The sequence below is a fragment of the Corapipo altera genome, unplaced genomic scaffold (assembly GCF_003945725.1).
Source record: "Corapipo altera isolate COAL_440 unplaced genomic scaffold, ASM394572v1 1, whole genome shotgun sequence".
NCBI classification, from domain to species: Eukaryota; Metazoa; Chordata; class Aves; order Passeriformes; family Pipridae; genus Corapipo; species Corapipo altera.
In genome coordinates this window covers 19,196,583-19,212,027 of record NW_020884873.1, presented here as the reverse complement: position 1 = coordinate 19,212,027, position 15,445 = coordinate 19,196,583, and the positions used below count along the sequence as shown (strand labels likewise).

The following is a 15,445-nucleotide window of genomic DNA, read 5'->3' as shown; positions in this document are numbered from 1 at the left end:
ATTTTCACTGTGCTGTGCTGGCAGCAATGCCTGTGTCCCTTTAGACTGTTTGTGGAATGGCAAAGATAAAAGCAGCATTTTACAGCTGCAGAAAACTCAAGGAGATAAAAAGCTCACTGTATGACTGTATGCACTTTCATCATGTTCCCCTGTCCGTCTCAGGTGAGACTAATAGTCTGCCAACACTTGGACGTGACTCCTGTCAGGCACCAGTCTTGCTAATTAAGTACTTTTGGCTTTCTCAGCATTGAACTATGGGAGCACAAAGGAGATAAAAGCAAGCCACAGAGAGATCAAGAGAGTCTGTGTAGCTGAGGACTTGGTCTGGAATGAAGGAGCAGGACCATCAGGAGGGTCAGCAAGTCCAAAATGGCTGGTCATTAATGGCTGGTCAATAAAAGACTAAAATGGCTGGTCAATAAAAGACTAAGGCATAGGTGTGGAGAAAGGCAATGATAGTTTTTCACCTCTGCTGAATTATTAGTTTATTTTAAAGAGAACAGGGACATAGGGTGGGGAGGTTATCAGTGCAAGGCAGCAGCACGGGGAGCCAGATGTTCACTCTTTCACAAACCAGACCTCATTGCGTCGTCCATAAGGCTTCATAGGGGGGTCATAACCATTGCACAAGTAGAAATCCTTGCGGTATGCAGCTTCACTCCCCAGAGCAGCCTTCAGCTTGGCAGCATAGTTTACATAATCTGTCTCTTTGGCATAGCCACCAAACTGCCTGTAAAGAAGTCAAACACAGAGAGGTGTTGAGCAGTCCTGGCAAAGCACAGAAAGGGAGAGAGAGAGAACAATATACAGCCATGGTATATTTAGACATGCATTTTGGTCCAGGTCCTGCCAATATGTACTCATGCATGCACTGTTGATTGTGAACCAGCACGCTTCAACTTCATCTGTGATAGATGACGTCTCAACGGTTACACAGCCAGGGTGCAATCATCCATTGGCAGACCCCAAATGGATCCCCCCAAACATCCCCATGTGTATCACTCAGCAGAATGGCCCTGCCCTTTGAATCAACACTGCATCAGAGGAACAACTTTCTAGGACACAAGGTTATGTCCGTCAGCTCAGCCCACAGTCCTAACACCAACGCTATCAACAACCATATTCACTGTGGTGTTAACAATCATCTGATGAAAGCCTGATCATAAAGGAAAGCCAAACTCTAGCTAGCCCAAGAAAAAGGGGAGGTTATTGCCTACAACAGAGACATTGGCAATTATAGCATATGATGCTATTTAAAAGGAGTGGGCTGGAATGAGTCTGGTTTATGTCGAACTCCCACCAAGAGGAACTGTTTTCACATCAGCCTGCATCTCACCACCTTGCTTCAGGGCCAAGCTTTGAGACAAAACAGCCTGATATTGCAGAAGTGGCCCACGCCCAGAGCAAAGGGCAAGCAGCAATTGCAGGCAAGGGACAAGCCAGTTCAGAGTCAGCCGAAATAGTTCAAGCAAGGAAGCAGAGGAACTTTCAAATGGTTAAAGACAAGGTGAAGATCTTAGTGCTAATGTTATGCTAGTTTTCATCCAGGCTGCCAGTCAAGAGCCAAAGACATCCAAAGGTGATTTGAAGCAATGAAATGGTTGCTTGTTTCCATGGTGAACTCCAGTGTGAGTCCATCTAAATGAGACTTTAGCTGACACCTGTAGTTCGATGTGAACCACATCAAAGGATGTTCTTGATGACTACGAACCATTTGGACCCCAGTAAGTGGGGAAAATAATAGTTTTTAGATAACAGAAATGACTCAGTATCTTTCAGGGCTAACCTCCACACTTGTTTAACCAGTGGAAAAAAGTACATATTCCAATTCAGTGCAACATGACGAAAGGTAAGAAATTAAATAAAACACCTGTCTTCAGTGTAGACATACCCGTCCATCTCTACCACATGCACCCTTGTCCAGCAAGTCACTGGTAAAACAAACACTGCACTTCAGAGCATGCTAAAAAGACCTCAGTGCTTGGGACTGAAAATCCCCGGATGCATTTCTTACGTGGAATAAATGGTCATCCCCTGTCTCTCTTCAATCTTAATGCTTTCATCGGTAGGACAAGGAGGGTTGTCTTGAAACTGGCTCGGGATTCGCAGAGACACTTTCACTTTCTGCTGAAAGGAGCCATCTTCAGCAGGAAAAGCAGTGATGGAGACAGGAGCAGTCATGCCCATACCAACCCCTGAAAGAGACCACAGACACTGCTGAAGAAGTCAAGGTTCTCAGGAACTCACAAAATTAACAGGAGATTCACAAAAGCTAATTTTAGTTTAGGAAAACTCCTCATATTGAATTTCTTGTATATTCAGTCAGGAGTGAGCCCCTCTGGGGCATGCAGGCAGAACAGTCCTATCAGGCTTCTGCTTGGGCCAAGCTCTCTCTCCACACAAGGACCCTGGGAGACAAGGACCCCAGGTGATCTCTGGAGCACTTTCTATTAATGGTGCTGGTTTTGTGGCTCTTGGAGACACTCTGTTCTATTGACAAATCACTTCTAACACAACAGGGTCTATAGTTCTGGGGCAGGCCACTGGCACATAAAAATCTAAATCAGTATTTAAATTGATACTATCTGCACTTAGTCATGAACCCATAGCCAATACTGGGTGACAGAAGCTTTCTCTTAAACCCTTCCAAACATCCTACAAGTTCCAGCACCCCAAAACATAGTGATGTTATGGCTTTAAACAGAACTGACCATGCTGTCCACACTCCAGGAACAGCATGTTTTTTCTCCGCTCATTAGCACCGAGAGGCATCACATGGTACTGAAGACCATTTTTCTTCACTCTTCTTGCAGCAGTAAGGAACCTCCAAACCTTGGGATCAGGCAGCCACAAAAACAACTGAGATCAAGCCATCTTTCTCCTTTATTTTCCTTTGATACCATAGCTGTGTTTGTGTCCCATGTTATACAAGGCACCTTTTCTGCTACAGCAACAGGGATCATCACCTTTCCAAAACACACTGCTGTAAATGTCATTTCCCACTGCATCCAGCTCCTACTCCCACAGAGACTATACCAGTACCTCTACTAGATGCTGGAGAAAGGTGTGTGAGCACATGTATACGCCTCAGAACTACTCTGTAGTCATCTCCTGCTATAAATGGTTAAAATGCACTTACTTTAGTAAAATGAGAATTAGAACCAATCACCTGGAAGCACTGTTATAAAACATTATGAAATACCATTAAAAAGGATGCTTCAATACCCTTTCATGAATAAAAACTGCTAGATAAAATGTCAAGTGCGTAACAGCTATTTCACTGCCTACAAGGCACATCACAGAACTTGTGTCCCAGATACCCTGGATTTCATCAGCTACTGCTCACCCAGGGAGTTGTGATAGATAGATGTCTGCCTGTCCTCATGTTGTACCAGCTGCAAGGTAACTCATTCCTGCTTAAACAAATAATTTTTGACATTTTACTCTGAAACAGAGATGGGTTTTAAGTGGACTCATAGCATGAGTTGGTTGGGCACGATTTAAACTGGCGAGTTTACTTCTCCCAGTGATGAGCCATGCCCATCACAGACTCCCAGTGCCGGGAGCCACAAGCCAGGCGGACCCGCGGTGCCATCGCCTCCATCCACGCTGCCTTCACCAAGCCTCAACCACAAACATCCGCCAAGCTCCCTGGGGCAGGCAGCATCTCTCACCCTTGTCGTTGCTCCCTCCGACGTACTTGAGGAGCTTGACTGCCCCTTCCTTCGAGGCTTCGTCGAACGGCTTCCCCACCAGCTCCACCGCCGCAAACCGCCCGCCCTCGCACGCTCTCTCCTCGTAGCTGACCTGCTCCTGGGAAAGGAGGTGGGGGATGGAGACGCTGCCAGGAAGAATGCGCTGCCCGGAGGTGATACTCTCTTCCCCTCACAGCGCCTCATCAGTCCCCGCTGGCGCAGAACCCCCGCAGGGAACAGCGCCGGCCGCCCGCCCCGCCACAGACCTTCTCGCCCTTGCTCAGCACCCGGCAGGGCCATGCCTCCACCGTGCTCAGCAGGGAGTTCTTCACCATGCCCAGCATGGTGCCGCGCCGCTCGCTCCGGTGCCGCTCGGCTCGGCTCTGCCCCGCTCGGCCGTGGTGGGAGGGCCCGGGGGACGCCCCGCCGCCTGGAGCGCGGCCATCGCCCCGGGCCGCGCCTTGGGGCCGCCTGCGCCGCGGGACCGGCGGGGAGCGGGCACGGCGGGGATGGGGCAGCGGGAGGCGGCCCCCGAGGGGGAGGTGATGGAGGGCGCCGAGAAGTGTGAGGAGTAACGAAGTGCGGGAGCAGATGGTGCTCATCTGGAGGAGAGAGATAGAGGGGAGAGGAAGTACTGGCGAAGCTCGTAGGGTGGCACAGTGCTCCTGCAACTGCAAAATCATAACCTTTTTTTTTTTTTAAATTTAATAAAAAGAACTAAAGGGAAACACAGGCGGTTTTTAGGTTTTTAAGTCAGTGAATTTGAGGCAGTGCTCTCTGTCTCTGGATGTTGTAAGGTTTAGGAGAGGGGTAGATCTTAGAAGCCCCTAATGATACTTGGTCTCCCTTGACTGACCACCCAGCCACCTCTGCTTAAAATTCCGTCCAAATCCCTTCCCAGAAATACACGTAAATGAACACAACAGGGAGCTTAGATGGCTTATGTAGCTGGATATATTTATATGCATAGAAGACTTAGACACTTCATGACCACAAGTGATTTTTTGTTGTGTAAGCCATGTCAAAGGACAAGTACTAGCTAGAGAAAGTGTCTTGCACAGGATCTTTTAAGAAGAGGTTAGCAAAGGCAGAAATCAAATACCAGTCTCTAGGAATCAGTCCCATGGATCAGACCAGCTTCCCCAGGCAGATGAGACAGTCACCTCGAGGTCGTTGCTCAGCTGGACTCCTGCTTACTCAAAGGTGAGAGGTGCAGAAGTAGGCTGACACATAACTTTCCTATACTCTTAAAGAGCAAAAAAGAAAATTGCAAAAGAAATATGACATTAAAGCTTTTCCATCTAAAGAGAGAGGGCCGTGCAAAGGCAAAGAAGTTACAGAAGCTGGCTGTGATCATCAGATTGAACAGGCCATGTTCGGGTCAGGGAGCTGGGCTGGAGCCTGGCATGAACTTTCACAGAGTGAATGACGGGCTGCTATCAATGGTGACAAGGCCACAGATCTGGTAATTTATTAACCATTTATATTTTTTTGTTTATTCACCATTATGCAAGAAATTGCAGAATTGTAGTATACATACATTGCATACTGCAATTTATTTTTTCTCTTTTAAAGCAAATGGTGAGTTTCTCCATTGTGCTCAGAAGTTTTTGCCAAGAGTACCAACTTGCACATATAGGTAGGAACACATGGACTCCTTTGTCTCTGGCAGAAGCTGGTGGTAAAATGGTAAAAAGTAAAAGCATACAGTGATCTGGTCTGGCCTCCCGTCTCCAGCCATCTGTGACTGAGGGAAGTCTCATCTTTCTGTTTCAAGTAGTCCTCAATTAATTTTATACAAATTCAGGTTGCGTGATAGAATGCTCATGTCTAAGATATACCATGAAAGCTGACATTTATGTTGTATTCTTCCTCCAGATAGGCCAAAATAACCAGCAGTCCCTACAGTCCCAAACAAAGCATCCCTTGGAGGGACAAGCAGTGTGTGCAAGCATGCAGCTGATTCTACAGCACAGCCTAGTAGCTCTAAGTGCAGAATAACAAGAAGTTAGGAGCCTTTCTCTCCTGTTATTCCTTGTAATTTATGTAAATATATTCTGAGATCAAAATACTGTACATTTCCTGAGAAATTATGATGACAACTTCAACAAAGGCACAATTGTATCCTTTTATCTGCCTTTTCACAGTCTTGATTTTTCCCTTCTGTAGCTAAGTTGTGTTTCAAATTGTCAAGCAAAAGCCAAGGAGAGAGTTTCCAAGTTAAGAGTTTTGTTATTTTTTGAAAACCTGAACTCAGAGAATTTACATCCGGGAAATATTTATCAGATTGTCTCATACATTGCTCATACCTGCCCACTCAACTAACTCCCAGGTTGCAGCCAAAATTCTTACTGTGTTATTTCTTCTGGTTCATTCTAAAGATTTCATATGAAACTAGTTTTTTCCCCTTTCCCTTTGGAGGTTATTGTAATGTCACCGAATTTCCTTCCATTAACTCAGTCTTTGGGAATCCTTAAATAGCTTGTCTGCATCCTCAGTGCTTATGACTGGATAGTGTTTGCGAAACAACTATCATGCCAGCCACCCCCACAATCACTTAGACATAATCCATTCTTTATTTCTGCTCTCATAAATTGCTTCATCCAGACCTTAAAAAAATAGTTTCTTTTCCTCCCTGCCTCTCCTGCCTATGTTTCAACAGATTTCATGTACACAGTTGACTGCTGTGTGGAAATCTCTGTATTGGTTTTATCTTCAGAGACCTGAAGTGCAAACCCAGTCTATCCTCTGTTCAGTGCATAATTTGATTTCTGCACTCTTTTATATCACCAGCTTTATTGTCAGGAAGCCACAGGCAAGGACAAGCTGAAGTCAGTGTATTCTGGGTAATCCCTGAGGGACCGAAGTCTTTGGGGTGCGTAGTTGTTAATTTTCTACAGATCTTAATTGTGCTAAAGGGTGTTGGGAAATGTCTGGAGGTCAGTGCTTGCATGTGGAGAAATACTCTGTGAGTTAGACACCGATTGAAATCTGTGATTTTGGGGATTGAACAATCTCTTAAGCTATTTTGGAAAATCCTTCTAGACACCTATCTATGCCATTCGATATCTAGATAGTTTTGAAAAAAAAATCCTGTAGTTCCCTGGGTCTTGGCAGAAGTCAATTCAAAGTCTTTCAGAGTGCTGGAAATTCTGAACATATCTGCTGAATAACATGGTTCTGAGTGCACAGTTTCAGGTAGCTAAAAAAAACATTTTGCAGAAGGCGGATGTTCAAATTTGGTCCCTAGCAACTAACATATCTTCAGTCTTGAAGGATGATGCATAGACCAAGGTTATCCAACCCTACCCACCCTCTGAACATGTGAACATGGAGAATAGGTTAAGGCTATATTTTGAAACAAAGCTTCCTCTCCCTCTCCCTGCCCAGCTGGAAGTGCCAAGTACTAATCCATCTTTCTGCGTTCATCAGTTGTTCAACTCTTTTGAAGTTCAAATTCCCCAGCTGTTTCAGATGGAGTGCTTTAAAAATAGGATAGAAAGAAATTCACCTGATCTTTATAGAAAGAGCTTCCTCTGGTAAGCAGAAAGAATGACTGTATAGCCTAAAGGTATTCACGCACAAGTGGACTGAGCTTGTCAACTCTTTTTGCTTGGGACACAAACAGCCATCGCTGAAGAACAGGGTCAAGTCTCACCTACTGACCTAAGTTTGGAAGGCAGCAGCAAAATGCAGAAATTCTGGTCTCCTTCGAGAAGCTGACTTGCGTGTGCTTTGCTTTATTCTCTCCAGCAGCATCCCATTGAGAAAGGCTTAAGCAGATGAAAAAATTAAAGACTTGCCCTTTTTTTCAGGTAGACAATTAATTAACTGCTCTGAGGTCTCCTGCGAACATACAACCTTCTCCTATGCATCGGAAGTCTCCGCAGCTGAGTATTTCCACGCCTTTGGCTCTGCAGAGCATTCAGTCGAAGGGGAAGGATGGTTTTGCTGATGACATTGAGGCGTTCATTCAGTTCTTCCAGCCTTTTCCTTATCGATTGGACTTCCCTCACGAGATTGTCCACAGCCGCAGAGACAGGGCGGAGACTACAGATAGAGTAATGCAGGAGAGTAACTCAGTTTAGGGAGTGTTCCTGAGCATGCAATGTAATTTACCATGACCTTGTGTTTCTTAACAGGTAAGAGCCCTTAATGAGGAAAGAGCTGCAAACAACCATTAAAAGATGCTTCCAAAGCTACCCTTCCCCTTGGGTGTTGGGAATTCATCTGAGGTGCCACATCTGAACCCAGGAAACCACGAGCTTCAGGATCAGCATGGGCAACATGGTCTTTCTACCATCTGATTTTAATTAGTATTATTTAACTCGGAGTAGACATGCAGTCTGGGCCAGAGATACCCATGCAGTACTGTTAGTCTTCTACATTTCCAATGAACCAGTCTGTGTCCTTGCCAGTAAACTCTTAATTGTAAACCCAATGCAGGAAAAATGGCTGGATAGTCTCATTACATCTTCCTGGACTAGAGTTAGAACTTTCCAAATACAGGATTTAATATCATCCCTGTTACTCTTAGGCACCAATGAATTTCAGCACTGTCAGTGTAAAAGCTGTGATGAATTCTGTGTTAGAATCAACAGCCATCATGCAAACAGGGAGAAATCCACTTGATGTCAAAGGCAACATAGAATCTATGAACTATATCTTCCTGAAACCCTAATTTGTACAGATATTGTGTGACCTTTTGACTAGTGCCTTTTTTATTCTTCTAGCCTTTTCAACTGGTTCAATGGGTAGCAACTGCAAACAGATTTTTTTTTATTGTTCCTAAAGAGAAAGATGAATTATGGAAGATGACCACTTGCTTTATGAACAATTCTGATTTAAGTTATATTAGGTTTCTAGTAATTCCCACTATTACCCTCTCCTCTCTCTCTTTCGTTGCCTTTCCCACTCTGTTTCCAGAAATATGAGATTGAAGTAAATTTTGTGAATGTGCTCAATAGTTAATATTTTCTGCAATGCAAAGGGGGAATATGATGACATGAACTAGTGAATGGTTTTCTCAGACCTATGTGTTAGAGACTGAAATAAAAAAAATCACAGGCCAAATTAGCTTCTTCTCCCTGCCTTGTGGCCAAATCCATGTGTGGGTTTGTAGCACAATTCATTTTTTCCAGCCTGTTCTCACGGGAGTAAGGTGCCAATGACATTTTCTTTAGGATAATTCTTGTTATACAGTGATGGCAATTGAGAACATTTCACAATAAATAGTCAGCAGAATATTCAGTTTACTAATCTGACCAGCTAGCACAACAGATACTAAGACAGTGGGTTTCATTTCCCCCCAGCTGAGCAATATGAAAATTCATCTTAAAGCAGATGAATCCTGCTCAAGGAAGAACACCCAGGAGAGGACTGAATCCCACCTCCAGATCAAGGCAATTACCTGGAGAACTCAGGCAGTAGAGCATTTGGGTTGTTCAGCAGGGTATGCTTCATTTGCCAGAAGATGTCATTTCCCCATTTCTCAAGGGTTTGAGTAATGCTGTTAACACCTTCTATGTTGACCTTGTCAGCTAGGTTAGCAGGATGTCCATGGAAGAGAGGAAATAAATGTGACAGAACAAGAAAACATGAGCCAGTGCTCTGAGTTTGATTCCATTCCTCATCACAACTCAGTTGCAATGAAATGCCAAATATCAAACATATGGAGGATCTAAATTAAAAAGCATAATTCTCTGCCTCCAGGTGCCCAAATTTTCTGCTGTCACTGGTTACCCCAGCTGATTATTTCTAAAACCATTTTTCTCACCAGAAGCCTCAGCAGCTACCCAGGAATCAAAAAAGAGCAGTCATGAATAGGCACTGTGTATCTCACTCCAAGGACAAAGTAGGCAAATCTGCAGCTCTGAGTTACTAAATGCCTCCCATGCTGACCCACCACCATCCTACCGCCTTCTCTGTAGTTCCATTTCTGATGCTGGTCCAGAAAGTCCTCCTGGGATTTACTGCAGGGCAAAAGGATGAAGAGGAGGAAAAGAGTAAGAGTCGCCATGATGGTTGTTGCAGGATCTTGACTTCCCTCTGCTCTGTGGAAACAAAAAGTCTTGCTTACTGCTTTATTTATTTCTTTCCTCTCTTTCACCACTTCCCATCTGCCACCACAACACCAAATTTCTCTCTGATGATGTTTAAAGGATCTCTCTGATTCTTTAAAATGTTGTTCAAGTTGCTCAGTATAGCTTTTACAGAAGCACACTTTTCTTTTTCACAAGTACAAACCTTACTTTCTTTTCAAGCAATCGAGTGCTACAGAGATGCTTCATCATCTGGCAGCAGCTGTGAAGGTAGTTTTGCTTCACATGTAGCCGTGTTGGGATAGCACCTTATAGCTGTAATTGTTCTATCAATGTCAGAGGAGGCAGTGCGAGGTGTAAAAATAGCCACATCCCCACTTTTTGGGGAAACAAGGTAAAATGCAATGAAACAATTTATCAAGTATTTCATAGTGGACAGGATAAAAAAATGATCTTTTTGATCTGATCCATTAATCAGTGGCAACGTCTTAGATGCTGCCCAGTAATGGAGCCTCAAAGGCAACTCCACCCTCATGTACTATCTCCACCTTACCCTGGTGTCAGGGGGTCAGTTCCTCCTGAGCGAAGTTGCAGAGTAGGCAAGACAGGTAAATGAACTGATCTGAGCACTTACCTAAGCTTCTTGTTTTCTTTCAAGTTTACCATCATTCTCAAGCCAATGGAAGTCAAACCCTAACCTACATGCCCTCCTGGACAAGTACCATCTCTAAACGTAAGAGGATGAATCAGGCTCTCTACAGCTTATTCATGCTGATTTGTTATTCTGTCCTAATTAAGTCGTCCCTCAGTGTTGAATCTGGTATTTTTATTTTAAAAAAAAGTAATGAACAGCTGTTCTGGTAGAAACTGGCTGGAAATATCAATTATGCACATATTGCACATAGCAAACAGAAAAAATGCATTGCCAAGTTCATGTGTTTTAGTGATGATTTCAGTCATCTGTAGTCAAAGTGATAGAGGGGCTCATGTGAGAAGTAGGTGCATTCAGAAAATCCAAATTATTCCCCTGTTTAGGTACATGCATCAAAAGCCTAAGGCCTCACTGCAAACTATGAGGATATTAAATTGCTTTTTGAATATCATATAATCCTTGTCTAGCAATCTGGGAAGAATTCAGTCATGTCAAAGCCTACCAGGAGCTGTAGCAGATAAAGCAGTAACTATATAATTCCTTTCACTTTGTCCCTTTCTTACATTCGATCACTAGTGTATTCTAATTGCAACTCCATTTATTTTCCCACTATTTAAAAGAGCAATATGAATATAGCCATACATCATGATACTTAAAAAATATTATGTTTTGCCTGTTGGGATGTAATTTGTACTTAGTATTCTTCTAATTGAAGTATTCATTTAAGGGGAGAAAAATTACCTTCTTCCTATCTCACACATACACACACCTCTTCTTTGACTCAACTCAGAGCTGTTAAAATGAAAATCTCTAAGAAGGTCTGACGATATCACCAAGGCTCATAATGAAAAGGTCCTCATGGACCTTCTTCAAACTATTTGCATTGACACCATAGCTCCTCTGCCTCTCAGCTTTTCCAGATAAATACTCCAGCCTTTACACCTTTTTTTTCCTCTCTTTCTTTGAATGACTATGCACTGCACATGCCTTTTTAATCTTCCCTGATGGGAAAGGACTTAACAGACACCAATGTGTCCAATTGCAAATTATTTGAAAATGCTGCTAACATCAAGGAGGCACTGTGGCTTCCAAGCTAATTTTAAAACTTCCCGAAGAGATTGTCCATTCCTTACTCTTTCCACCTCCCACTTGTTTCAATACCCCACAGCTGAGATACTTTGATCTTTCTCTATTTGTTAAAAGAAGGGTGATAATAAATTCCACCTACATCTGATACTGAAAATCCAGCCTACTTGAGCTCAAACTTTTTAAAACATCAGGTGCCCAAATGAATCACAATACCCGCATGTTCTATTTGCAGGGCCCTTCACAGACCAGTTTCCTTGTAGTTTTGTTCCCTGCATTGCTGAGGGCCTACTGGATTTTATTATCACAGTAAACATCAGGTTATAATCATCTTTGAAATAGATTCTCATACCTCAGACACACAGAAAATGAGCACTCTTCCCTCTGTTAGGTGGAACTGTAGAAGGCAAATGGATAATCACTAATAAGTTTCTAGCTGAAAAGGTCTGCAGGGTCATCTGTAATAGGAACCAGATCCTAAGCCCATTCAAATATGTCTTCTGATCTGTTGCAGAGTTGAACTTTAAAGTACTATCAGGGTAGAACACATTGATAAGCAGGGAGAACTCTCTCGCATCCTCAGATGGAAACTCTTTCCTAAATGCAGAGGATAACAATAACAACATATTAGCTTTGTCATTGTTACTATTAATTACAGTAATGTGGAGAGCTGTCAGAAAATTACATCACATTCTGCCCTTGAAGCCGGATAGGCTCAGTGATTCACTGGACAATTCCTTCATCTACAAGCAAAAGCAATGAGGACAGACACATTTGTCTCATTATTACCCAATATTTTTTTTCAGCTTTTAACCTTTTGATTCCTCACTTCAACACAATAAAAGAGCTCAGCTAGCTCAATACCCTGAGCACAGCCCTGCTTGGATCAGCAGCTGTGCCACCCAAGCCAGAATTCCTGCCCCAAAGCAAAGCAGTATTGTCAGTATTTGAGCTCCCATAGCTATCCTTCTCCTGTTAACCCCTACAGTTTCTTGTTGACCTAGTATACTCTGTTTCCTTACACATAGTGGGTAATCACAACAGAGCACTGAGATTTCACTGGTATCTGCCCCAGACTTTGGTACACCGAGGTCAAACGAAATGACTGAAGTTTGCTGCTCACGGGTTGTGCTGCCTGCTAGGATATGGGGAAATTGCCTAGGTTATCCATTCCTGGTACCAAACACAGCTTCAGTGAGAGAACCCTCTCTCCCACGAAGCCTGAGGAGAACATACTCATCCTGTTGCAGACGTGAGTTGTTGCATTACAATGCAAAGCTTGCCTACCCCTTGTATATCAGGAGGGCTTGAAACCTTCCCCTGTACTTCTGACTGCTCTAAACACGTGCACTCTCTTGATGTCATGCATGAGCATCCCAAGGTTGTTAGCTCAAGCCCATGCTTGCTTTGAGAAGAGGGGTTTGTTGATTAGTGTTAGCAATCACTGTGATGATATCTAAGATGAAGGATTTTTTTTTCTGCAGCATTGAACTGAAAGTGAATTACATTTGTGCTTTTCATTTGAGGTTCATTCTCCTCTCATAGCTTTCCCAAGTTCCTTTCAAACTACTTTCAAACTAGAGCTGAAGAATGATACTCAATTTTGGGTTGTTTGCAGAGAAATAAAATATACTTTTAAGTGAATCGGAGTTTGATCTCAAGTAAATAATAAATACAAAAAATGTATCTCTCACTACAACAGTAATGGATATTTAAACATCAAAGTAAGTTTAAGATTCTCTATTTCGTAAAGGATCTTTATAGATAATAAAGCTATTTTTGCAGACTATTGGAATTTTTCTATCTTTATTTCCATATGCAGCATTTTAAGAATATGATAAGGTTATATTACTTACACACACCCAACTAAAATGTTCTGGTTTATGTATTAAGTTCATGAAGGTTTAAGAGATATAAAACAAACAGCTTCATATTAAAAAAAAGCATATTGTAGCTGCACACAATTTATAAGTTAATGCCAGTTCTGCAAGAGCTCCCAGCCTGGGATCCCAAAAAGTCTCTGAGCTTTTAGAGGAGAAAGCTGCCAAGACTATGAGTCAAGAACAATTAAAGTATTTGCAAGCTCTGCTTGCAAAGCGGATGGCATTTTCTAGCTCTCCAAGAAAAAAAAAACCAACAAACCAACAAAACCAACAACAAAAAAGCATATGCTTATAGTATTATGTAATGATGGAAATCTAATGAAAAATGCCAAAAATAATTTTGAAAAATTGGGTCTTACAATATTAACCCACCCACAGTAGTACAGCTAGAACATCACCTATTTCAAAAGTCTTTATTATAAGTCCATTGTAATGTATTATTCTTCAATTTATGTGTGTGTGTGTATAATGCTGTATGTTGGCACATGGACACACTCAACTTTGGTTAGGAATAACAATATGTAGGAATAACAATATCTTGGATTTTTCAAGTTTGGTAACATATCTGAGTTAAATAGTGCCTTTTCATATAATTAAGAGCTACACTGCTCATTTTCTACCCGGATGTTGTGAGAAAGCAAAGAGCATCTGAATTCCTTGAATAGTCTGACCATCCTGCTAAACAAAAAGGTCTGATTGACAGCCCTGATGACAGAGAGGTAGGGTGATGCTGTTCTCAGCAGCCAGCCATACCAATGATAAAGAAGAAAAAAAAGCTAACCAGGTGCAAAGCACACATCTATTGCAATTTGTAACATTAGTAAAGGACTGTTGGTTTCAAGGAGGTAATATGCGCCTTTTGCCTCTTCTCCAGGTGCACCTGCTTTTTCAGGATATGTCTTATCTTCAACTCTCTTGTTTAGTGCTTGGTGCTTCCTCTTAAGAAATTTCCTCTCTCTCCTTGGATAGGCATCCACAGACCTTGCACTCTCTGTGTCTGCCTGTCTGCCTGACTCTAAAGATTTGCTTGCTCTTTCTTTCTACCTCCTTCTCTCACTCTGAACACTCCTATTCTCTGGAAACGTAAGTAACAATCCTCCAACTTCCACGTCCATGCTAGTCTGCCCATGAACTCTCCTCTCCTGGCTCTTCCCACTGGTGCCTTTAGAGTCCCTCAACTCAATAAGCTCTTTCCGAGGTGCATGAATGTGTCTCCTCTGGAGGAAGAAACAAAACATTCCTGGGAAAGAAGGCAGAGAATTGCATATAGACATTACCTTTGCTCTTGAGGTCAGTCCTTCTGTGACGAGGCTTCCAAATCTCTGCCTCCCTGCTCCTTTCTTCTCCTTACTACCCCCTCTGCATTTCAGCTTGCAAGGAGTGACGTGTCCCTCTTCATTTCCCTGCTTTCCACATTTCCAAAGTCTTTCCATGGAGCCTCCTCCAGCTGTACCTCTCTTACCCCTCCCTCCCACTCCTGCGAACTAGCCTTCTCCCCCCACACATGGGAGCCTTATGGGAAGGAAAGCCTGGGCGATGGAGCCCTTCTCAAAAACAGCTCCATCTGCAAGGATGGACCCGTGTATTTTTGCCCCCGGTTCTTTTGGGCAGCTCTCAACTGCTGGCTCCCCGGCACAGCTGTATGACTTCTCTTACTAGTCACAGTTTCCACTATGCAGTGCTTCTCTCTGGCTGCTTGAACCCTCCAGTCATCCAGTCATGAATTTGTTCACCACGTTGTTCCTGCCTTTTAACTAACATGCCAATTAATTCCCTGCTGATTAGTTCATTCCTGATGCACTCTGCCAAATCTATTTCTAGTGGAATAAACAAGGAGGGATGAATCGGCTGCAGTGTTGTTGTTTTTTTCCCTGACCCCCTCCCCCAGATCTGTGCCTGCCAAATCAAACAGGCTCAGGTCTGGTCGGTACTCAATAAAGATATTTCCAAAGAAATGCAAGGTGTTAAAGTGATGTTTTTTGTGAAGCAGGAGGTGGACCCCTGACTCTGGTCCTATGTCTTTGTCAAACTGACATTTCGCTGTGATTTGAGAGGATGTGCAGCCTCCACAGCCCAAAGCTGCAGAAT

The 15,445-nt window shown here is 43.0% G+C and overlaps 1 protein-coding gene and 1 long non-coding RNA gene across 2 annotated transcripts; both read right to left on the bottom strand.

Annotated features, from left to right (window-relative positions):
• Nucleotides 1-403: 403 nt before the first annotated feature.
• Nucleotides 404-4,097, bottom strand: HEBP1 (heme binding protein 1). The gene is made up of 4 exons (XM_027665588.1): nt 3,962-4,097; nt 3,675-3,813; nt 2,015-2,195; nt 404-730 (listed from the first exon to the last, which is right to left on the bottom strand). Exons 1-4 carry the CDS (start codon nt 4,037-4,039, stop codon nt 559-561), a joined length of 570 nt encoding a protein of 189 aa, XP_027521389.1. The 5' UTR covers nt 4,040-4,097; the 3' UTR covers nt 404-558.
• A 537-nt stretch (nt 4,098-4,634) lies between these two features.
• On the bottom strand, nt 4,635-14,812 carry LOC113959627. The gene is made up of 5 exons (XR_003531883.1): nt 14,635-14,812; nt 11,827-12,071; nt 9,612-9,748; nt 9,106-9,235; nt 4,635-7,745 (listed from the first exon to the last, which is right to left on the bottom strand). It is a non-coding gene; the product is annotated as an uncharacterized LOC113959627 (long non-coding RNA).
• Nucleotides 14,813-15,445: the final 633 nt, after the last annotated feature.